The sequence below is a fragment of the Poecile atricapillus genome, chromosome 9 (genome assembly GCF_030490865.1).
Source record: "Poecile atricapillus isolate bPoeAtr1 chromosome 9, bPoeAtr1.hap1, whole genome shotgun sequence".
Classification (NCBI taxonomy): Eukaryota; Metazoa; Chordata; class Aves; order Passeriformes; family Paridae; genus Poecile; species Poecile atricapillus.
Window position 1 is genome coordinate 10,826,083 of NC_081257.1, and position 25,850 is coordinate 10,851,932.

The following is a 25,850-nucleotide window of genomic DNA, read 5'->3' on the forward strand; positions in this document are numbered from 1 at the left end:
CAAGATATTTTTAGCTTTCAAAAGCACCAGTTACTCAACATTGAGAAGTGTGGCTTTTTAATATGCTTTCACAAGAGCCTAATAGACCACGTGGTAGGATTCTGCGTGCCTAGAAAATGTGGATTTCAACAGTACCATTCAGTTTTCAGGCAAACACAGTGAATAATTGCCTGGCTTTCTTCACTCGATGGCAAAGCTTAAATCAATAAATCTGATGACCTGAAAGCTGTCTCTTCAAGTGATGCATTTTAGAATACTTTCTAAAAAATCAAAGGTCAAGTCTAAAGGAAATATTTTTATCAAGAGGTGATATGTTGAACATGATCTGTGCAGCTGGAAATAAGTGATTCAAATTTGTACTTGATTTGTTTTAAATTCTCCAAAGCTTCAAATCCTGTGGGATGTGGACAGACATTGACATCATTACTTAACTTGCTGTGTTTTCAATTTACTGATCATTTACTGCATTTTATCATGGTATTTGTTACAATAGTGTTTGCCTGTCTAGTTTATTTTTTATATATTTTCTCCAGTGAATAAAAAATAAAAGTGTATTTTTCTATTTTAGAAAAATCACTTTTATCTCTAGTAATGACATAAATGGACTTCAAGAATTGAAATCAGAACTCTGTTATTGGTATCTAAGTGTAGATCAAAGAGGACAAAACCCCCAAATCTCCCTGCCTGTCTCGAGGGAGCAAAATGCAAGGGGTTTGTTTGAGGTTTCTTAGGTTGCTAGATTGCTACTGAGGTCTCAGACTAGAGGCTCATGACAGGTAATAATGTGGAAAAATTAAATTATTGCTGAAATTACATATATATATATAAATAAATATATATATATATATAATTGCCCTAGATATTTACTGACAGCTTTGTCTTTTTAACTTTGTTCTGAAATTGTCTGCAAATTATGTTTTCTTAAATACTGTTTTATTGTCAAAACATTCACACAAGTTTTTACAGAGAAGTGTAAATTTTAAAGGAAGTACAAAGTGTCAGTCTACCTTGAAAATTAGTTTTGTTAGGGGAAATGGGTACAACATGTCTTAACAAAAGAGTCCTTGCATCACCAGCCAGGACATAACTGGTCCTGACTTATTCACTGTTTTGAACATTTTTATATTCATCCAGGTGCTTTGAACCACTGTTTTTGGTCACCTTATTCTCCATTGTCTCTCTGGAGTTCTATAAGAATCATCATTCTGCAGGCAAATTTCAACGATTTTTTTTTCAATGATACCATTTAATTTCCTTCACTCAAATACTGTGGGTTGACCCAAGAGTCTCCTGTAGAGGTTTGGGAGATGCTTTTGGCACACAGGGCTAGTTGGCAGGAGGCAGGTGTGCCTTCCTTCTCCCTCACTGTGTGGTGGAGCTGCAGGTTTGTGATGAGGTGAGGGCTTTGGTGATGGACAGTGATTAGTTCAACACAACTGTGCTTGTTTTCGAGAGAGAGAAGCAAACGACAGCCAGAGTGGAAGCCAACAGTTCTTAGAGTAGAGGCTGCAGTGGAATAATGTGGGGAAGAAGAATGTTCTCAGCATTAAATTCTTTTTAATAATGAATTTTTACAAAGCTTCCTTGTAAACACTAATGAGGAAAAAAAAGTACTGATATGCAAAAAATAGAGGGCAAAAATTGTTTTGAATATATTTTTAGTGCTTAGGCATTCTGAGTTATTCACATTGTGAAATGCAGCGCTCATCACATTGGATAAAGGATGCTTTGATGCTTGTGTTTGGATGAAGGCTCATGTTCTTGTGCTTTTCTTAGGCTTTTCTTTGCATGAAAAGTTAAGCATGTCTAGATAAGCTTGTAGTGTAAGTATTCATAATGTAAGCATTGTATAAAGCTTGTGAAATAGGCATCTACAGGAAGTTCAGCTGAGGAGGAGGAGGAGGATTCTAGGTTGCTAAGGCACAGGGATTGCCAATTGTATCACTGTTTTTACATGATTTTTGGAGGAGATACAAGATTTTGTTACTTTTTTTTGGCTCTTGTTTAGTTGTGGGGAAAAGTAATTTAAACATTGTGAAGGGGAGTTATCGTTTTCCTACAGTGCATGAGATAAATATTTTTATTATTTTTTAAATGGAGTTCTGGTTCTAATCCAGTTGTTCTCTCCCCATGACAGCATTTTGGCACAAAGCAGCCTTCTGTCACGCAAATAAAGATCAAATAAATGAAGAATGTCAGCAAAGTGTAATATAAAACGAATAATTAGTTGTCAAAATTTCAGCTGGTTCCCTGTGAGTAACTTTTCCCTATTTTTCTTTTTCTCTTCCAGAAATACAAAGAATATGAGAAGGATGTTGCAATAGAAGAAATTGATGGCCTTCAGCTTGTGAAAAAGCTAGCAAAGAATATGGAAGAAATGTTTCATAAGAAGTCTGAAGCCGTACGGGTAAGCAGCAGATCAATCTGCTATTTCCTTCCATGATGTAAAACTAAATATATAGTTTAGGCTCTGCTCTGAAGGCTGTACTAGCTGTACTAGCAATTGAAGGTGCTGAAGTGGAAATGCTAAAGCATTCAGAAGTAGTTTAGGATCACTGTTCAAGAGTTAAAATGGTAGATTTTAAAATATCCAACCAAAGCAGACTTAATTTCAGTGCTCACTATGTTGCAGAGAAATGTCTGAGTTCAGTAACCGTCCTTTAGTTCGGAAAAAGATGCAAACACTTCAAATGGTAAACACTTTAATTGTGATAAGTACTACATCATTCTTCAGGCAGCTTATTAATGATCATTGAACAACTAGACAGCTCTCTGGATGTCTAAGTTTTTGTGCTTTTCTGGTGTTTTTTCCCCCTATCTCCATTCTGATCCTCCTTTTGTAATAGCTTTGGTGTGTATGAGACTTACTATAAAACCAAGAAAAAATTCAGAATTTTATGTTTATTATATCAAATAGGAGTTTGCTGTAACACATGTGTTCTAAAGAGTAACAAATCTTCCTTTTGCATTATTATTTGCTGGAAATTGAGGTGACTGCCTGGAACAATAGCTCCTGTGGCATCACCCCTGTCAGCAAACTCACAGGACATTATGGTGATGCTGTTTACCATCAGCTGCTCTATTTCAGCCAGACTGATCTGCTCAATTGAGTTGAAGATCCTCATGTCTCCACCGTGGAGCTGGAGGTATCACCCGAGGACAGGGATTCCTTTTTGTGTGGCTGAGGCCTTCAGCCTTCAGCCTTGTATTATTTGTTATGGTGCAAAGGGAGGAAAGAATTTGGCTACGTTTAAGAGGTTGAATTTTCAGGGTTGGCAGTGAAGTAAAACATTTCAGCTTGTAAAACTGAGCACACTTGGCAGGGAAGCAGAGAAAGACAATAAACATGGAACCCCGCAATGCTATTTTTACAGTGTGTTTTTCAGAGGAAAAACTACACTTTAATATGTGTGCAACAGCTTCCAGAAGCCTGAAGAATATTGACTGGGGGAAGGGGGAGGACTCTTTTCCTTGTTTCTTAACAGAGAAAACTGCTCCCCTGAGATGATAATGGGAACAAAGCATTTTGGAGCAGCACTTGTTTAGAGCGAGAAGTGACCAGCGAGCTGCACACTTGGCTGGTGAGGGAATAGAATTCCATCAGTGAGGAGTGCAGGTGGGGAAGAGCAGTCTGAGTCTCAATTAGAGCTTCAGAACAAATGTTTGGAACAGGTTTGGTCTCTCTTCATACAGATTGTGTTTTTATCTAAGGAGGAAAATACAGGATCAATATAGACCACCATGCTCTGAGTAAAAACAAGCCCGAATTCTGTGAAGTTAAATCATGCATGTAATCTTGAGTGAATGGATTTTAGTGCCAGAAAAAGTTACTGAAATCCAGAGCCTTCTCTGGAAGGTTTCCATCTCTGGAAAGGAAGCTAAAAGTGTGGTTTGGACAGGTCACTTCTTTTAAGAAATGATCTGTGTAGTGTACTTTCCAATTAAGTTCTTAATTTTTGCATAATTTTATAAATTGGTCCTTTTTGATGCTAGAGATGTAATGAGTGGCCTGTTCTGTTCTGGTACTATGTAGTGCTTAGTAATTTGATTAATTAATTCTGAGAAGGACAAAATCCTTTTGTACAATGCAGGTTTTGTGTAAGTTTCATCCTTGGTTCATCATAACTAATTTCCCCCTTGTATCTGGGGAGGTGAGATGGGAATTAGTAAAATCCTGTACACTTAAGAGCTCTTTTCACTGCTGACATTGCATCATCTTGTCTCTAAAATAATTGAATTTTGACAAAAGTTTTTGATGGCAATTTGTGCAAGAGCACTGAAACATAGGATTCAGAGAATTATGTCAGGTGGTGATGTTGGAGGAAGTACTAAATGAAGAATAACTTACAAAATACCCCTCAACCTTAGAAATAATGGGAACATGGTTGTGAGGCTGCAAATCCAAGGACTCAGAAAATGTATTCCAATATTAACCCAAATTGTTACCCAACACCACTGAGTGAATTAGTTTCAAATGGACATCAAAATCCATGGTTGATTGAAATGTTTTATCCAAATGCATTTTGGGTTAAACATACTTCTTCAGGTTCTAGGAGATGTTCAGAAATTCATAGTACATAAGGTGTTTGATTTGTAGAAAAGGCCAAGAAGAATGATCTGGATTTATAAAAATACAGCTGGAATAGGTCTCAGTTGGCTTTTTTTTTTTTTTTTTTTTTTTTTTTTTTGTGGTTCTGTTTGATGGTTTCAAACATATGAACTTATTTGAAGCTACTAATCACATGTGAACTCTTTTCCCTCCTCCCCCTTAATATTCTGGATGAATTTTTATCTTTCTGTCTCATCGCTTTTCATAGTGATTAGTTGGTTCAGTGTGATTTTTATCATATTCATTCCCTGTTTGAATTACCCTTCAGTATGCAATTATCCTATCACAGATTGTCCTATTTTTGTTCTGTCAGATACATATGATAAATGGAAAACTGAAAGTACTAAACCAATTATATAACCTTTTGTCATCTACTTACTGATGGAAAACCTTGCAAGCAACATTTTTCCTCCCCTCCTTCTCCCAGTGCTCACTATTTACCTTGGGTTTATATCAGTTCAGGATATTCCTGTTAACCATTTCCTTCCTAATGCTGCCCTACCTGATTGAATTTCAGGCAGACAATTTCGTATTTTATTTTGAAGTACTTGTGATTAAGTTAAAATCCCTGAGCTCTGATTCAATGCTGCTGGTGTTTTGTTTCTATCTGTGACAAAGGTAAATGTATCCATTTACTTTTAATATGATGATGCTTGAGATGGGAAAAATCTTACTGCCCATAAGGTGACAGACACAGAAATGTTTCCTGCGCCGTTCAGTAGTTGTTTTAATTTTACAGCCAAACACAAATAATCCCTTTGAGACCCTTGTGTAGTCTGCTGTCACTTGAGGTATTGCTGCTTTTCCTGGACTTTCAGTTATTTCATTCATAGGACGTTTGCTTGAACAGTCTTAAAGTTATCTGTGATTTTTTTAATATAATTTTTAGAAGGTTTAATGATACTTCAGTGCCCTGAGTAATGTGAAACTGAACAGGAATGAAGCACTGAGACAATGCTCAGTAACAAATGACCACAGCAACAAACCTGATAGTGAAAAAGAGGTGGAGTTAAAATTGTCCATTTGGTGCTTTTATTTTTCCTAGTTATTGGCATATTGAGAAAAAATTGAATCCTAGAGAGAAGAGAAAGATAGCAAAATGAAAGATAACCAACTTTTTAGGTAATATTTGAAAAGCGATTATTGTAACTTTAGCTTTGTACTAAAATTTTTTTCATTAATATTTCCTTGCAAATAAAGAGGTGCTGTAAAAATGATTGTTGATTCACTGCTAGGATGGCAAATCAAGTGTTAAGGATGGTTTTTCTTTAAGGCAACTACACTTGCTGCAGTGGAAAATGCAAATAAGAGGCTTCTTTTTATTAACTTTTCCTTCTATAGCTACCTGGTGTTCATTGTGAAGCTGATTCTCATTATAACTGTACTGTGAAAAGTAATTGCTGTTGTACAGTAATTCAATTTCAGTGCATTCATGCATCAGTAAACCAGCGGGGTTTATCTAGAGAAACCTGGGACTCTAAAGCTTTTTATCATGAAATTCCACATGCGGACAAATGTTCTTCTAAGGAGTAGAATATCAGCATTTACATTTAACAAACATTTGCAATGAAGAGAAATGGATTTTTTTTTCCAATGATGATTTTTACACCAGTCTTTAAGCTTTTTTCAGATACTATTAGGATGATACTGTTTATGCACAGTTAAAATAATGTATGTGTTTGAGATGTTTGAGCTTAGTAATACGGATATGCAATTTACTATTGTTTTTCTGCACATATATGTACATATATATGCAAGCAAAATATTAAACAACATGTACTGCATTCAGATATTTCCAAGAAAATATTGGTAAATTAGTGTTCTGGCCAATAAATTAATTTTTATTTAAAGTGATGTGTTAATGAGTGAAAAATGAACCTGATTTGATGAGCACAAAGATCGGGGCAAGTAATTGAAAGCTGAGAGTGAAAGTTGCTAAAGAGTACTTCTGTATTCAGAGCACTACAAAATATTTCCATAGAGTGTATGAAAGCCCAGTAAAAAATTCATACAGAATACTGTAGTCAATAATTGTAGCCTTTATTTACAAACCACCTCCAAGTACTTTAATGTTTCCTTGAGTGTACCTGGAATTTAACTCATTTTAGTGTGTAACTTAATGGTGAGTCTATTCCTATTCAAGGCAACAGTGAGGAATATTCCAGGTGAATTTTGAACTGAATTTTTTTTTTTTTTTGAGGCTGTTTTAAATGTGCACTGGCTTGAATGCCCACTGTGTTTTTGTTGCACTGTATTTTCATTCTGATTTTATATCACTTTGATCAAGGCTAGATCGGGAATGGCATTCTTGAGAAGAGAAGCAAACAATCATTCATATTTTATATTCATATAATATAATAGAAATAGATCTTTAATGTCAAAACATATTACTTTTCTAGGCTCACTATGTCAAAGACAAAGTAAACTAAGTTTCTTCATCGAGCTAATTTGCATCTGAAGAATTAGAAGAAAAATGAATATCAGTGTTCACTCTTTACAGCTGCAGCTCAATGGGGGCTGTATTGACCCCTGATTTTTTTTTTTTAATAAATATAGTAAGAAAGATATTTTTTTTAATCTGCAGATGGAAATGAAAAAAAAAAAAGAACCTCAACATTAAGTTTATAAAATTACTGGGGGAAAAAATTATAGATGGTTGTGGGTGGAAGGAAATTATGGTGAATCAACCCAGTATCACTATAAATAGTTTTAACTGACAGAATAAAGACATAATGAATAAAGCAGAGATGGCTACAGTTGTGTTAATTACAGCTAACAAATTAAAGGTTTTCAGCAATATTTTTGTATTCACATTTAGTATTTTAACTGTAATTGTTGCTATTTAATTTTGGTGTCATTTAAACTTGCTCATAGGTTTACTTGTCTCCTTCATGTGTCAGTAATAAATTTGTGTTCTTGAAAGCGTGAAGAGCTTTATTTTTACTTTCTTGAAAATTAGAATACACTGGAAAATGAAAAGATGGATGGAAATCCACTGACAGTGAAGTATGCAATAGCATAATATATAACTTTGATAGTCATAATTTGGAGAATATTTAAAGGCACAGTAAATATCTTTCTTCTTTATTGCTCTTGGGCTTGAAGGCTGCTTTTGGTAAATGTGTAGAATTTAAGATTTCAACAAATGAGGGATTGGCAAACCTATTGTAGTATAGATCAACTATATCCTACATTGCTACTTCGCTTTTTAGTTCTTTGAGCTTGCCAAAAAATTTGTGTATTTATAAACAGATAGTGCTGTGAGCTCTGAAAGGGGGAAAAAAGTCCATTTTTATTGGAGTGTGGGTGGGATTCTTTTCTCCTTAACTTTCATTCCCATCCCATGGCTGTGGTGTGAGAGCTCAGACTGTCCTCAAGTGCATTTTCTGGTCAACAGGAGGAATGAATGAAATAGGAACAATCAGTTTACCTCACACCTGCTCTGTGTGTGTAATGGGAGAAATATGGAATAGACAGCTTTAATAAAAGTCAGTTTTTCTGTCTGTAGACCTCTCTGAATCATAGCAGGGAGCCCAAGCACATTGATTCAATATTTAACTCTCATGTGTCCTAAAACCCAGGTTAGCTGAGTTGTCAGAACAGGTCCTGGTAGGGGTGAAGAGGTGAAACTTAGAAAAGATGAGTGGGAGAGAATGAAAAGAAAACCAGTGAAAACTTCAGGGAGATGTTTCAAGGGATGTGTGTTTGCCAGGATTTCCAGGGAGTCATGTACAGGATGTGCAGTATCCAGGAATTCCTGCTCCCAGCTCATCACTGCTGTAGCACACTCTGCTACAGCTCTGCAAACGTGGAGCTTTCATTGTCTGGGTACAGTAGGAAATAAATATCTACAAAAAGTAAAGCAACTTGAACCATCTTTGAATTTTGTCTGTCTTTAAAACCTTGGAATGTTTGTATGCTGAAAGAAAAAAAAAGTCAGTGATCTAGTCAGTCTTAGGAAATTTAGTGAATTTCCAGAAGTTCAAATTTAGAAAAAAAGAAAAAATACTCATAAGATAAAAAGGAGGAACATTAGGACTTGTAGAGAAAACTTCAAAGAATTTGCTGCTGGAGACAATTACAATGGTCTCACCTCCAGTGCCAAGAAAAGTAGGAAAAAGTATTTAAAGATAGTGCATTCAACTGTGTAGCATTTATGTGAAAATACAGCGAGGTAATCCAGCCACTTCACAGATTAGTTCCTGTACTGGACTTCACTGCATCAGTGCATAATATTCAGTCTTTGCAATCAACATAAAATAGTTTTTCAGACAGCAGGAAAAAAACAGTGAAGTAATTTTGGAAGAATGAAGTAGGATAAATTAGTTTCATTTGTCCTTTCTTATCAGTGTTTTAGGGTACTAGCATATTTTAGTGCTTTACATTAACATTAATTATTTTAATAAAATTAGTCATATTGTCCAACTTTCTTTTCAGTGTGGGATCCAAACTTCAAATAGTAATGTTTAAATTGAAACTTAATTTCACTTAAGTCATCTCCTCAATTTTCAATTAGGATTCTGATCTCATATCGTAAATAAGTATAATTGAATCTATTTGTTGGAATTATAAAAATAAATACTGGTACTTTTATGTCAAAGAAACAATAGATGTTCATTGTCATATCAATTTTAGAGGGTTTATTGATACTTATTTTTAATTGATTATAAATATTCTTTTGAGAAGATGTGCTATAACTTGCTGTTCGTGTAACAGTAGCCTGTTTTCTGAAACCTTGTGTTCATTTGCTTTAATGCTTAGGTAATAAAAAAGACCTCTTCCTTTAGAGATTGCTCAGCCTGCATCTGTGCAGAGCAGCTTTCCAGGCTGCTGCCTCCTTTTGCCATTCCATGAGCGCTGCCAGCTCCTGTGCTCTGTGTGTGGAGCGTGAGGGAGCACCCGGAGCAGCAGCCAGGAGGAGCCTGTTCATAGCATTCTTGGAGGGATTTAATGAATGGTCATTTATCAATATTTTGAGGAGGAGAGACTATCATCTCTCTGTGATTCTTCATTTTGAAGTGCTCAGAAGCATTTCAATGAAAAGAGGTGTAGAGAGAACTCATGAATGTTTTTTATGAGCATTAACTCTTCCCTGGGCTGTGTGATGGTTCCAGCAGGTTCCAGCTCGGTCAGGTGTGCTGGCTCAGCCTGACCTGCCACTGCAGCACCACTGCACCAGAAGAGCCTCCTGCACAGACAGCTGAGGGCAAATACCCCATTTATCCTCTTCACTCCCACCTTTCTTGAGCTTGACTCTAGTGGAATTAGGTAGGAAGGGGCCTGTTTAATCTAAAATACTTCTAGCTGAGTTGATTTTTTATGTCTCTAACAGCTGATTATGTATTCCAAACGTGACCAGCAGTGGTCAGAGCTTTTCCTTGCTCTGCCACCTTTTGGATTTTTAACACCTACTGCTTCAAAAGTTATTCTCCCTCATCTTGCTTTCTCTGGACACTAGTTTATCTCCTCATTTGAATAGAATTCTAATTTACAGGTTTATAAAATAAACCCACCATGCTTCTCCCAGCTGAACATTTTCTTTAAGACTGGAGAGCTGCACAACCTCCACAGTGTGCTCCTTCAGCTCATGGGTTCTCTGATCATTCCAGGGAGCTGCTGACACGGCTGGGGGTAAAGAAACTCTTCCCAGAGGCATTGAATATCAGGTGGCCACAATTTCTGCTGGAATTAAATCAGAACATCAGGATTATCACTACTGGTGGTATGTGAAACTGTTTTGGGAGACAAAAGCAGACCAAGAATGAGATAAGCTGCTTTCTTTTCTTTTTTTCCCCAGGGCTTATTATTTTTTCCCCTGGAAAAGCCAGGGAGAGTGAGTTAACCAAACATTTAGTTAATGTTTTTGTTTTGAACTGTATTTTAACAGCTGTCGAAATACAACTGCAATAAAACACCAGATTCGATACTGTAACTAGAATTCCAGTTGTTCAAAATTAACCTTCCTTTTGATAAAAACCAAGAAAAAGGCTCAAGTTTTGTTTGCTAATATTAGATTTCTGGATTGTCCTGGTCTGTAATTTGATGGGCTTACAAATTGGCGATGACTCTTAAAAAAGAAATCTCTCTTCTGGCTTCCACAGGTACTTACTAACCTCTCCTTTCTCCTTTACTTTTGCTCCACTGAGCTGTGGCAAAGCTATGCAGAACAGTCTGAGTATTTTAACACTGAAGAATTCCCCAGTTTAGAAACCCCAAAACAAAAAGCTAAGAGAGGCTTTCTTTCCCTTAGACTAATTAGGATCTTGTTCATTGCATGACATGAAAAACACTTGTAAGAGTAAGGCCCAGGAAAGAGATGGGAGACAGGAACGAGCTGGATCTTATGATGGACATTACTCTTTTTATTTTCTCCTGGGAGTGGTGGTGATGACTCAGGACTATATTGAACTGTCTCCCCATTTGTATGATTTTTTTAAACTCTGGTGACTCTGCAGATGTTTAGGGAAATTGTCTGATTACTTATAGGTTACTTCAGGTCTGGTATTTTGTGTGTGGCTGGGCTAAATGTGCTTTGCTGTTGCATGCTGTACTAGAGGGTGAGAATCTCTTCCTCTGCCTGTAGGTGATCAGTTCCCTATTGCATGGTGGCTGCAGAAAGCTGAGCTCCTTGCTCAAGCTGTGGGTGTCTGAGGAAAAATGTTTCAAATCAGTAACCTGAATCTCTAGAGCTTCAGTAAAATATAAACTTCATTTTCCTAGGGAATAAGGCAAGGTAGCTCAAACATGGCACATATTGATAGATTTGAGATTTTGCTGGACAAAAAGGCTCATCCTGAGTCCTTTGCACAAATTCTCTGGTACTTCAGTCTGTGACACTGGAGACCAACCAGCTTTAGGGCTGATAGGAGGGGTGGAAAGACTCTTACTAAAACACCAGTCTTGCTGTTGATCAATTTAACTAATTGATCAAATTATGCTGAAAATTAAAATGTTAATGGATTTCAAATTACTTCCAAAGACGGACTCTGAATGTGAGGTTTCACAAAAATGTCTAGGCAAAGGTTTCCACGTACACAGCCAAAAGCATCCTAATACATTCCTGTTGTAGATTTAGGATTTGTGGCAGGAACAGCTGAGGCCCACAGCTCTGGCAAGAACTGCAGCACACTTGGGTGAGAGCAGGTGCAGAGCCTGACACCTGGGCTGGAGTTTGTTTTTCTCTTTTGAGAAGACACAAAGTTAAAAATCGCTGTGTGGGGGAGCAAAAGTGGCACCTTTGATTTTATTTTATGTTTGGAAGGAAGAGTATTGTGTGGCTCACATTATCCTAATCACTGTGTCATTTGGTGCTGGGGCCACGGTAAGAACAAGTGTAGTCATTTATTTTGTGAGCATCTTGATTTCAATGCCATGTAATTATGCCACATTACCTTTGGTACATATTTTAAAATTATTTGCAGTGAAGGGAACAAACAGTAAATTATAGAGGTCAGTTTATAATTTCTTTTACTTCCACATAAATAGATACACAGCCATGTATTCTTGGCCCAAATGCTCTGCCATTTAAGCTAGCACAGCATCTCTTGGATGATTGCTTCTTGTGCTGTGCAAGTACTCCAGGAGGACAAATTGTTTGAGTAAATTGTAACCAAAAAGGTGTTTCATGTAAGAAATAAACAGTTCCAAACTAATACTATAAATTGAAATGTTATTGATTTGTCTGTTTGATTTTTTTAATATAAAGTTTAAATTACAGCAATCATTGTGGCACAAAGCACTACAGAAATGCTACATTATAGAAAAATCTTGTGCCCTGTATTTTCAATGGGTCATTTAAAAGCAATAGTTTTGCAAGCAAAAAAGAAAGTATGGCTCTGTACCCATGAGTGTTTGTTTTAAAAAGAAGCTGAAACTGGAGAAGCAAGGTATGTTGCAGCAAAAGGCACAGCAAAATCTGTGTGCAGAAAAAGAGTTAAGGGAGCATTTAGAGATTTCACATCACCCTTGCCAGGTGTATCAGAACATGGACTGTACACTACAGCCTCCCCAGGACGATTACAGGGCAACTTTCTATACCTCAGAAAAAAGTGCAGGGACATCTCAGGTTAATTCTTCAATTCTGAATTGTGAGGATAAGAGAGTGTTTAAAACCACTGTAACTGGTAAAACTTTGGCACAGGATAAGGGAGAACCCTGGTAAACATCTTTATTTGCTGGTTTATACCTTGGTTTCTTTCATCAATGGAATTTCTGGTTTTGATACCCCTTGGGGCTAGCACAACACAGGGATTTTCTCCTTTTTTAACACAACTGAGCAGGCTAGAATAACATCTATTATTAAAAAAGATTGGCTTATATTTATATATAATTTTCCATTATATTGAAAAAACTGTTTTTTCAGTAAAATAATACTTTTATCACTCATTTCCCACAACTTGTAGTGAGACAGTAATTTAGCACTTTGTAAATGTGCCAGTAAATTAGTAATTCTTGAGTCATTAATTTTGCATTTATCTTAATTGTGTTACATCTATGGATATTTATGGAGTTTCACTTCTTTACACTTGAAAAAATTACTACGGTGTTACTTTTGAGATGGTTTTACGAAAACTAAATTATCTTAATGGAAATATTTTTGACATATAAAAATGGAAATTCTGCCTTGATTTGCAAGTTAAGCAATTTTCATTTAAATGTCACTATGAAACGTTATAGAAGTGGGAATAGCTATTTTCCTTTTGCTTTTAGATAATTCCATGCTCATGATCTGGTAATTAAATCCCTAACCTCTTGATCTTTATTTGTGACTGAAGTTCAATAAGGAATTGGATAAATTCATAAAAGATGAGTCCATAGGTGGCTAATTAATATACTAATGGACAATCTTTAAATCAGGAAGCCCAGAAAGCACTGATTGCCATAAGCTGAAATAATTTACTGGGAAAACAGACAAAGGCTTTCATCCTATTTCTCAAGTTCTTTCCTGCAGCAATCACTGCTGGCCACTGCTGGAGAAAGTCTGGGAGCTCTCTTGTATCTCTCTGTGCTGACAATCTCATCTCTGAGATTCTGTTAATGACTCAAAGAGTTGAACTCTAAAAATTTATTAGATGAAAGCCATGTTTTTGAAAGATCAGGTAGTTTGAGCTTATGACATGGTTCTTTGGGTGCTGCTGTATTCTTATTTTAAAAATGGTATTTTATTTGAAAAAATGCTGCATGCTCATGGATTTTTTTTTCTCCTCATCTATCACCTTGTTTTCCCATCTTGAAGAGTGAACCATGCAGGTGGCACTGGCCAGGCTGCCTTGTGCAAACCCAAAGCAATGTTCAGGAGAAACTCAGACCTTTGCATGATAAAAGTGAAATAAGTCCCTCAGAATTAGGTCAACACAACCCCAAAACATAAAAAAAAATTAACAAACCCCTAGAGAGATGCCTTGGATTTAAAATAGTCTGGGGTCTTCAGTGGATTTTTTCTGTCTTCTCTTTGCATGCTGAAACAACTTTGTTACATGCAAATGCTGATGGAAGTGAGCAGAAAGAAAAGAGGTGAATTTTACTCTAATAACAATCAAACACTGCTCACCTCTTTTGGCCAGATCTACATCCCTGTAGGACACAGGCAGTATCCTGCATTCTGCTCCTGGCTGCAGGTGGCAGTTCTGAACTCTTCCCCAGTACCTCGTCCTCCACTGGAGGACACGATTAATTGGGAGAAATACATTTTATTGCCTCATTTCTCTCCTGATGACTATAATGCTATATATCAAAAAAACACTTTAACAAATGGCTTGCAGTTTTTCCTGGTGAAGGAGAAGGCCTGTGTGGCTAGGAAGCTGCAGCAATGGGGATTAGTTAATTGTTGTAGGCAATTCCAAGTGAGAGTGAGCTCCAAAGGGATTATCAGTGCCTTGATAGAACTTTTGAAGCCAGAATCTATTGTAACTCTTGCTTTTGGAGTTTCATTGAAATTATTTAATTACCTTGGTTCTTTATTTCTTATTATTTTTCTAAGCATATGTTCTCATTAAAAACACTATAAAATTCCTGATCACTGCTTTGTAGCTTTTGTTCTGAAGTCTGAGGCAATTAATTTGCTTGTTCCATGCTGTATCGATACTGCCTGACACTTCCCATATCTTGTGTGGTCTGGCTGTCTTCTTGCCATTTGCTACTTCAAAAGAATTTCTCCTGCTTTTCTAATATTTTATTGCATGTTTTAATTTTGCTTCTTGAGTTTCTTCCCTCTTTATGTTTAATCCTTTGTAAATTATGTTTTCTTAATCATGGTTAAGTCTACTTTGCACTGCTGGGTTATTCAATGTGTGGTGCTTCATCTTGCATTCTACTGTTCACCCTCTGCCTTGCTCCTGAGATACTTTTAAACTGTGATGGTGGGTTTTTTTTTTATTTTCTCCCATAATTAAATTATTTATCTTTGCCATTGGAAACCCGTTGAAATCAATATTGACCTGATTTCACCTCTCAACTGTATATTTATCAGTGTAACATATCAGACTTACATGCTCATTGTGAGCATATAAGGAAAACACAAAGGGATTGTTTTGTGATTGAGCTGAGGTGAAATTCCAGGAACATTTTCCATTTCTCTTGTCTGAGTGTGCAGTTTGCTGAAGAGCCAAAGGCTGTAAGCCCTTATGGTGCTCTCTGCTTCCAGTGCAAGGGTTTTCTGGGACCTTTCCTTGGAAGAAACAAAGACAAAGGGAACTTTACAGCTGTCAATAACAATGAAAGAGATAAAAGGTCACAAGATACAATGTGGGTATAAATGAGGTGTTTATTTTGAAGGTAAGGATTTGAAAACAAGACTCCTACTCTTTCAGAATGCCAGAAATTATTGAAATAAAACCAGTTAAATTAATCAATTGTAGCCAAAGCTACTGGCATTTTCTTCTACAAAATACTCAAAATGAAGGTATAGTAGTTTGGTTTAGTCTGGTATAACTAGCTTTTATATTTTATCTATCCCCTAAGAGAGCCACCAAGAAATTTGCAATGATTCCAGTCCTTCCCCATGGCTAGAACCAGGTTGCTTTAATTTTCTTTTGCACTCTGAATTTATGAATACACATTTTAAGCATCAATTACTTAAGAGTTGTGTTACCACACTGAAAAAGCTGTGGTGAAAAAAGTCCCTTATTCTGAAGAAATATTAAGAATTATTATGTTGCAATAATGGAAGGAAGAACAGAGCAGTTTACTAGAAGATCTTAAAAAAATAATTTGCTAATGACTGGATTTGAAGTCGGTTTTTGTCATGCAGGTACAACACTGAGTTTTGCAAGACTTCTTTCTGTATATATATAGAATATGAGTGGAACAGGTGAGGGAATGTAGTTGCATCTCCATAATCTCTAATGATACAGTCAGGTGATGGCACAGAAAGGATGTGGTTTTATTACAATACCAGCAGAGAAATAAAGCACACTTTAAAAATAATTAAAAAGTGAAGTACAGAACAATGGCTTTTATATGTTCTTAAAACATTTTTATAACACATATTATTGCGACAATCTGTAGGCCTATGTGTTTTTACTGTTGGTAGCTCATTAGAATGTGGCAGGTAGAGGAGAAACATGATCTCCTGTAATTGCAAAATTGTAAAAGTCCAGCTGCCCCTGCTGAGGATTCCCCGAATTAAAGGGATATAGGATGTAGAGAACACAAACTCTAGGTTTTCTAAATGACATAACTAAAATCTTTCATCTAAAATGGCAGAGCTAAGACAAACGTGGATATAGCCTTTCATATATTATGCATGAATGAATGGAATCTTTAATAGCTTCACTCCACAGCAAAGATGAGAATTGTGGTGTAACGTGGTGCTTCCTCTCATAGACACAAATTGATCTTGCATTATTCTGACTGTGCTGCAGAGCAGGACTCAGGAGGATGTTCAACATTTCAGGTGTAAGTATAACGTTGTTCTGCAATTCAGAGACTTGGCATTTATAAGTAGGCATACACACTGTGCATTTCTTCAAGGAGAATTTAGTGCCAGTCCTGGGGCAGATGCTCCATTGGTGTAGCCCTACACTTCCTGTGCTCCCACACAAGATAAATCCACGCTGTTCATGCAAATCTTACAAGGCAGGGACCCCTGTGCGTGCTGATGTGGATTGTATACTTGATTTCTGGTGAATTTTAATTTGTTGAAGTAAGTCTTCCAAGGCACTTACAGGACAAGTTGAACTCACAGACAGTCACTCATTGCAACCCTGTAAAAGTTTAAAGCTCTGATGTAGAAAAACCTGTGATGCCATATGTAAAATATATTCAAATAAAAAACCCTCAAACAATTAAAAGGGTTTTTTTCTTTATATCACATAAAATGCTTTTTGGTGTCATCATTGCTGCTGGTACAAAGGAAAACATCGTGGACATAAATTTGGCTGCTTTTTCTTTCAATCTACGTGCGTGGTGGCAAAAATAATTTCGTTTCAAAACCTGCTTAATCCCCTGCATTCAGTCATTCACAGTCAGTATATTGACTGAGCCATCCTGACTGCAATATGGACCTTTGTCCAGACAGAAATTTTTAGCACCAGCAACTGAATTCACAGAAAGCTTGGACCAGCCTGCAACGGCACATTTGAATTATTGCTAATGGGACTGAATTTAAGAAAGAGTTTGGCAGGACAAATGTCTTCATTAACTGTTATAAATGTCTATTATTTATTTCCCTTTATTTGTGTTACAAGGCACTAATGCTTTAAGAAATGAAATGAGAAAGTGCTGTGATGATTTTTACTCCAGAAATTAATTGCACTGCAATCCTCAGTGGCTGAACATTTAATTTCAGACCAAAGTAAAAGAACATAAAATTAAATCCTGGATGAAATTTCATTCAGTCTGATTTCAGTATTAGTTTCTTATAATGCTTTTTGGGAGACAAACACGTATTACCTACTGGCATGAAAAGAGCTTATAAAATTTAATAAAAACACTAAGTGGATAATATACTTTTTTATTGGGGTGAGACTTCATTTTGTTGTTGTATTTATTTTATTTCCATTTTTCCTTCAAAAAGCGCATTTTAAACCCAGTATTTCCTTCTGTACAATTCTGAGTCTTTTGAAAATACAGCCTTCCTTTTCTAGTAATTTTCTTATGTTTTTAATTTATGAAGAGTTGAGAATAGACAAATCAAACATGACTTTTATTCCTTTCTCTAAGTGCTGTAATGTTAGTAAGCCAGTTCAGGCTGCTGATATATTACGTCATATATGAATTAGATAATGAAAATAATTTTAACTTTTTTTTTTATGCAGTAATCATAATAAAATTAAAATAGATAGGAAAATGATATTTGAATATTCTAAATCAAATAAATGTTTGATTTAAAATAAAAAAGAAAAATGTAGCTGAACACTTTTAATGTGCAGTGTTGTATTTCACTTGCCTACTCTCACTTCTACACAGCTCCCAATATATTTTCAAATGTTTTACATATTATCACATTTATGGCTAAAAGCTGTGAAATTGTTCCCCTTTCCCTTTCTCTCACTGGGGAATTCGAGTACTCTGAGCCAAAATTAGCGTTCAGGTCATTACAAAGACACTGCTGATATTGTATTTCATACTTAATGAATCTTTATTGGCATCTGGGTCTAACCTTGACTCTGCTTAGTGAATCATAACTTGGCAGTCTCTGAGTAGGTGCTCCACTGTCCTATCAAATTCCAGCAGAGATAATTTGGTCTTTCCCAGCGATTTCATTATAAATGCAGCACTGTGATTTAAAAATAATAATAGTAATAATAATAATAATAAAAGCAAACTAAAAAAAAAAGCAAAATAAAATTTCAGAATAAAAGTTATATTAGATTTAAACTTCGTAAACTTAATATGATCATATTGTTAATAAAGGTGATCTCATCTTTTATAATATTCTGCTAAAACCAAGCTTCTCCATCTCATCATCCCTAAGGATCTCAAGCTTGGTATGAACCTCAGAGGTAGACGAGAAATTCAAGTATCCTCTATGTGAAACAACTGAGAAGGAGCTCGTTTCCAAGTCTTAACTTTTAATATCTTAAGGCAGATCTGGAGAGCTCCCCATCCCCTTTATGGGGTGTGGAAAGCCCTTTCAGTGTTTCAGGTGTCTTAACCAGTGCTCTCTCCTGCAGCTGCTTCTCCTCCTTGCCCAGTAATTCTCTATGGCACTTCCAGTATTTCTGTTCTAATTCCTTTTTATCACAAAATAAGTAGTACAGAAGAGGAAAATCAATTAAAAAAAAATTATGCTGGGATGCTCATTTGAAAAAAAAAAAATATGCTGGGATTTTGAACTGATAGTAAATAGAGAGTCAAGTATGTTTTTAAAAGGTAAAAAACACTGAGAAGAATCCCATTTTTATATAAGTAGAAACTCAGGGAAGGTATTTGCAATCCTTGAACACAGATTAATAGTTTTATCAAAAAACATGTATCTACCTGGTAGCTGAGTGCAAATGATACTGTGATGTGTAGGAACTGGCACCAAGGAATATCATGAGCTTTTACCTGGTGGTGACCAAAATCTCATGGTCCAGGCAAGTGGTGCAGAGGAGCAGCCACCTGGCTGAGGTGTTCACCCTTCAGGCTTCATCACATCTCATTTGAGGCCTCAAAGCCTCGCTCATGGTTTGGTAGCTGAATTCAGGTTCATGCTGAGGATTTTCACATTGTGCTTTTGGGTGGAATAAAGGCCCCTGTGAACTCTCTCATTTCTGTGTCAGCTGTTTGCCAGTATCATCATCCACAGCACAGCTGCAACTTCAGCAGCGCAGGGTTCAGGTCTGAGGAAAGCAATAATGGACTTAAAAAGCTCAGAGAAGAGAAGCAAAGGCAATTGCAGGTTGGAACATCTTTGTTGCATGAGGATTCCATGCATGTGAATTCCTCTTTCTTGAGAAAAAGAGCCAAGGGTGGGAGTGAGGAGCACCACAAAGAGTGGGGAGGATTGGAGAGCAAGCAGCTGCTCTGTTTTCCATTGCAATGCCTCAGGGAGGCTGCTCAGCTCTCCCAGAGCTGCAGACTGGAAGCTTGGCAGGGTACCCCTGGAATGTTATCATATAAACTGGATGGTTACTTTGCACTTCCTTGGATTTCTTCTTTCAGCCACCTGTGAGACAGCTGTGGTGTAGATGGGCTCTGTGCCCTGAATGCACACACCTGCTCTCAGGTGTAGGAAGGGAATCCCACTCTAGCTCTGGAGTGAGTGCTTCCAGCCTGAAAAGGACAGACTCAGCAACTTCCTAGCATGGGGAGAGATTTCTGTGTAGAAAGCTAATTAAACAAAACTGAAGTAAGAAAATGTCAGTGCTCAACAGTTCCTGTTGAAGGGAGGCTGTTTTTTTAAGGTCAGCTCAAATCTAGAATCCATCTATCCAAATAAAGGTTTATCAGTGCAGTTACCCTGATCTTTGGCTGTCATGTATTCAGAGGTCTCTCTCACTTGTACCAGACTTGGCTTTCTCTCCCTGCACACACACACAAAAGCCCGACAAGTTTTTAATCTAGCTAATCTTTGAAAAATAGCTTTGTGCTTTTTGTTTCTATTTGAAATCACACTCTATTTCTAAACCTGAGAGCCATTTAGTTTTCTTTAATTTTGACATACGTGCAGCTCTTGCACTGACAGTTTTGAGGGTTCATAAAGGACCATTTTTTTCCTCAGAAACTTGCCTTTGGCAAGAGACACTGTTGCAAAGTGGTCCCCCAGCAGTGTTTTTTATCTCTTTCTTATTTTAGCAATTAATCTGAATTTTGCCATAGGGAATACCTGGTATTTCTGCTCTGTGGATGCTCCTCACAATTCAAAATATGTCGTGATAGGTACCGTGTGATATAGGAGGAAAAGGTTGAGAGCAAGGGATTTGTGGGATGTAGGTGAAATGTGGAACACTGCAATTGAGAGAGAATATTTAAATGTCTCACTTAAACTGTCAGGCTAAGTAGATATACAGTGAATGCATATGTTCTGAGAATATCAAATCTGCTCATGTGCTACCTTCAAAGAGAGACTTTGAAATAGGAATTGCAGTTGAAATTAATTCTGTATGGCATTTTCCCCATCTTCTGGAATTGGCATCAAATTTGCCTCAGAACAAGACAAAAACTAGTTAGACATATAGAGAGCTTCTGGAAATGGTAAAATTCTCACTGGAATTGTGGAACAGAAAAACTAGTAATAAGATTTGGTGCATGCTTTAATTTTAATACTTCTGTCTACTCTATCTGGATGACACTTAATTAAAAAAGAAGGAATGGAACACCACTAAGGCATTTATTAATTTTGGGGTAAGCTGTGTGAAATCTGTCAATCTTAGTTCACCATATCCCTGAGATTCATTTTCTTTGGATTTGAAAATAAACCTTAAACCTCAAGGATGAAATGCCACTATGGCTCATTTCATTACATCCAGCAGACAATAAACCAGCCCAGAATCAGCTTCCCCCCACAGCTGTGCCCCTCTCCCCTGTAGCCTTCTGTGCAGGGAGGTTTATGAGCAGAGGTCTCTCCCATTTCTGTACCTCTCTGGCTGGTTTAGCCCTTTTATGCCCAGGAAGGATCTACAGACCTTGGAACTCATTCTCTGGCTGGTCCCTGATAATTCCATGAACGCAAATACAGAGATGTACCTGGGATATTAATCCTCCTGCATGTTACCAAGCAAGGCAGAGTATTCCTAAACCTCCCTCCTCCCCAGTGCACTTCCTCTATCACCTGAAGGAGCAGCTTGTTTGATTTTGTTTTCCTCTCTCTGTGGTCAGGCTGTAGACACAGTAAGCTTTGTGGTTTTTCTCTCGGACTGAAGGACAGAATTAATTGGCTTTGAAGTTTCAAAATCTGTGTTTCTGAAGAAGAGGTTTGCAATGAGTGACTGTGAAAGGGAGCCTCTGTGGAAGCCAAATCACTCTGGAACCAGAGCAGTGCTGGCTGGGTCAGACACCTGCTCTAAAATCATCTGTTAGCACTTGATGTGAAATTGAAATTGGAATCATTTCCATCCCTCTGATGGAACTGGCTTCTCTTGCTGCTGTTCAAGCATCTGTGCAGATGATGATTTTTTTCGTGGTATCTCTCAGAAAGTACTCTGAAATCTAAGAGCTTATTACCTTCTTAGGAAACCAAAATGAACAAAGCAACCCAAACACCACTGATTTCTCCAAAAAGAGTTGCCAGCAGTGTCTGTGCTCAGACAGCATGTGCCAATTCCTCGTGCCAGGGGCTGCCCAGCCCTGGTGATGCACAACTCTCTGCTGCCCATCAGACAAATTCCTTCCCTGTCACTCTACATAAGCTGGGAACTTGTAAAAACCAAAGATTTGCAATAATTTTTGAGGGAGTGGTATTAAATTTGGCTTTCTTGAGCAAAGTTTTTTAATCAGTAGGCAATATGAATAATGGGAAGGGACTCATTCTATTGATCCCAGAGCAAGGGGGTTCTTGGTGGTGTTTTGTCTGGTGGTCCAAAACTTCTAAATTCTGGTTTGCTAAAGGATGAATTTGAACTTCTTGAATGAACATGTGCTGTAGCTGATCCTGTCCACTTTCTACTTGCCCTTTAAACTCTTGGAATGGCAAAGTACAGGTTCTACTGGATACCATTCCTGAGATCCATTCCTGGGGACCCTGGCAGAAATAGCTGTTGGAGACCTGAAATGGGTTTGAGTGAATTTGTGATTCCACTGTGAAGAGCATCGTTAATTGCTTCATTTCTGTGGTGCAGTGGGACATTCCCCAGCCTGTGGGAGGTAGGTTTACCTTTCACAGGATTAGAATGAACTCTAACAGGAATGCACAGCAAATAACCTCACATTTTCCCTTTGGCCTCTCCACATGCAAAGCACATTCCTTCTTTCTTGCTTTCCCCACTGTATGCAACATTAATATATAGCATTAAAAAGCATATGAATGACTGAAGTGTAATAGCTAAAAATCAACACCTTCTCAGGCAACATTACTAAAATTAAAAATAAGCAGTGCATATTTATCATCTTTTGGGACAAAGAAAAGGTTTTATTTGTGACAAGATGGAGACTGGTACACTGCTGACACTCCTGAATGGTGTCAGGGCTGGCAAAGTCTCGAGTCAGGTCTGAGACATTCAGTTCAGGCCTATCCATAATGTAAGGCAAGCTTGCTACTAATTAACATCTCTTGTAGCTTGGGTTTAAGACAAATGAGTCAGTAGATGTAAAATTCTCATTGCTGTTCAAAAATCTGTGCCATAATAATATTAATATGTGGCTTGAAAATGCAAGGTTCCTCTTTGTTTGAACTTTAATAAAGCTTTTTAAAACAGTTGCCTTACAATCATGTGCAAAGACAAAGAAGGCTGAATAAAGTAGGATTTCTGATTGCAAAATGGGAAGTGATGTGCAGAGTCTGTGGTGTTTCATAATGTAAATGTGATAATTGCTAGATGCAGGTTAGTTGGAAATGTTTCAAATATTTGATTTGCCTTTACATGAAAGAATTTCATAATTTATAATGTTTTAGACAATATTAATTGATGTGGAAGAAATCTGTGTAAAATCTGTTAAATGAGCTGAGAACTAAATGACTCCAAGTTACTTTGGGGACGTCAATAGTTAGACATCTCAGCAGAGCAAACCACATAATTTTTAATGGTTTGATCTTTATATATAAACAATATTTGAATATAGCAGTTGCCACACAGAACTCAAGAATTTAATACTGTAATGTGAGGTGATTGAACAGCTGTTTTTATGCAGTTTTACCAGAATACCTGCAGCAAACAATTAGCTATCTTACAGAGCTAAGATCTCTTGTTTTGTCCTTTTGGCTCTTGAACCTGAAACAAAACACTATCCATTTCAAAGAAGTGATACTTCCAAATAAAACTTAGCTCTAGATGTATTAAACCCAAAAAAGAAAAAAAAAAAACCAAATCTGAGGTTTATTTCTTAATTTCTGAAGCTGAGTAATGTGATGCAAAAAGAGTGGCTTTGCAGTGTGTTTCAGGGAAGATGACTATCCTACCAAGGTTATTAGAGAATTATGCATTTCACCTTTCAAGTGTTATCTGGCGCTGCCACTATGGTTTATCATTAGTGTATCCTTTAATACTTCCATGGCATCAGGAAAGACATAAAACCAAAATAGAGAAGGGACTCATAAACATAATATTCTTACTGCATTGGCTCACTCAGAGGGTAAATTTTTCTTTACCTTTTCTGCAGTCGTTTAAAATGGAGATAAAATGGTTTTAAAACAGTGCAAACATGTATCACAATGTAAATGATTTGGGAAATGAGACCAAGCCAGTGCAGTCTGCATAAATGAAAGTGTTACCTGTGAAACTGCTTATAAGGGTGGGACAGAAAATGGTCAGAAATAATATTTGACTTTCTATTAGTTTCTAACCTATCTTCTTGACAATCTTTATTTAAGATGGGTTTTTTTTATTGATTCAGAAGTAGATTTGAAGACAAAGTAGCTGCCTGGTGAAATAGTGTGGGACAAAAACTTTCTTCCTTTGGAGCTCACCCTCCCTATATGGGCCCAAGTAAACAGGGTAAGGGCTGGAGCTGCAGATTTCCCTGACCGTTCCTTTGCAGAGGTTAAATTTAATATACACAACTCACATATAAAAAGGTAAAAAATTAAGACATTGTATTATTCTTCCTTTTACCTTGCCTCAGCAGACAGTTAAGAGTGATGGTGGTCAGTGCAACTTTTATACCAAAACGGGATCTGAATTAATCAATACCCGTATTTATACACAGGAGTGATCCATTGTGGTATTTACAGCTACCATACTATTTTACTACTCTAAAAGGACTTTTTCTTTGGTTTTTTGCTGCTTCTCTTAATGAGGAACTGAAATACTTTCCTAGATATATCAGTAGAGATCCCTGGGGTTCAATGCCTGCTTTTGGAAATCCCTACTGAATGTCTGAAGAAAAAAGCAATATCCCAACTTTCAAAAATTGAGGATTTAATTGCCATTTGCACGGTCTGTTACACATTTGTGTAATAAAATTGACCTTGCAAGTTTTATTAGTGTATGACTTAGCCATCATTCATACTTCTTACAGATTCATGGGAAACATCTTACACATTTTTATTTGAATATCCTTTGGCAAACAGTTCAAAAACCTATTGAAAAAAGGCTTGAGCAGAGTAAGCAGCCTCTGCAAAACAAGTCCTCAAAATCCCAAAACAACAATAATCTCCCCCTCCCTCCACCCCAAAAAAATGTCTCCCAAAATTCTGCACCAGAGGAATTCAGCGTAGAGGCTGCCAAGATGATTCTTTTTTACAGCCCTAAGCCCAAGCCTTTATACCTAGGAGTTCTAAAAAAATGTTTTTCTTTGCTTTCTCAGTCAGTTGAAAGCTATCAAGGCCGAGGGTATTGCAGACATTAAGCCTGACCACCAGGACATGATTTTGAAGAGCCTGGAAATGGCACATTCTTCAGCAAGCCGTGTAATTCGTGCAGTGGGAACATGGCAGTCCCCATATGGAAGCCCTGCTGACAGGAGCAAAACAGTTTTTAAGCAGCATGTACTGTTATCCTGCTCCAAAGGGCTGTGAATTGTGTGATGTGGAAGCCTGGAAGGCTGTGCCATATCCCTCCTCCATCTGTGCAGGATGCCTATGGTGCCAGACAGGTAGTAGACTCTGCTGTGCTCTGCTACCCTTCATCTGCTTTCATGACTCCCACTAGTAAAAGCAGAATTATACTGCTGAAATTCAGTTAAATCAATGAAATTCCATATGGCAAGGGGTTAGTCACTTGTTTTCAATGCACTCTTTAAAGGGGGTGAGCTTTTAATTTCGATGATATTTAGGTTCTTAAAATCAGGAGTAGAGTGCTGTTCAAGTTCCTGGCTTTAATAGATTATACAATTAAAAAGCTACCACCACCACACCAAACAAAACAGAACAAAAAAACCCAACAAAAACCAAACCACCACCAAAAAAGCCCCCCACCATTTGTAGAAGAAAGATATGTTTTTAAAATGCTGGAAATGTAACTGATTTTGAAAACAGCTAAAGTATCAAAATTCTATTCTTCAATGTAAGACTAGTTTTCTAGATTATTTATGTTAGATTAGATTATTTAGATTATTTTTGTTAATTTTTTAATACAGCATATGTGCCTTTCTTAGTGTTGAAAATTTTCCCTTAACTCAAACTAACCAAATGCCCCTAAAAAATGTTTGACTTCCTTTTCCCCTCTTGTTCTTGATAATTCAGTGCCAAGATTACTCACACCTGGTGCTTTTGTTTCTCCTC

At 37.0% G+C, this 25,850-nt stretch overlaps 1 protein-coding gene across 1 annotated transcript in view; it reads left to right on the top strand.

Annotated features, from left to right (window-relative positions):
• Nucleotides 1-25,850, top strand: part of CACNA2D3 (calcium voltage-gated channel auxiliary subunit alpha2delta 3) — a 388,427-nt gene that overhangs the window by 82,846 nt on the left and 279,731 nt on the right. Inside the window, exon 3 of the mRNA XM_058844987.1 lies at nt 2,291-2,407. Coding sequence (XP_058700970.1) covers nt 2,291-2,407 — 117 coding nt within the window. The remainder of the gene's footprint in view (nt 1-2,290; nt 2,408-25,850) is intronic.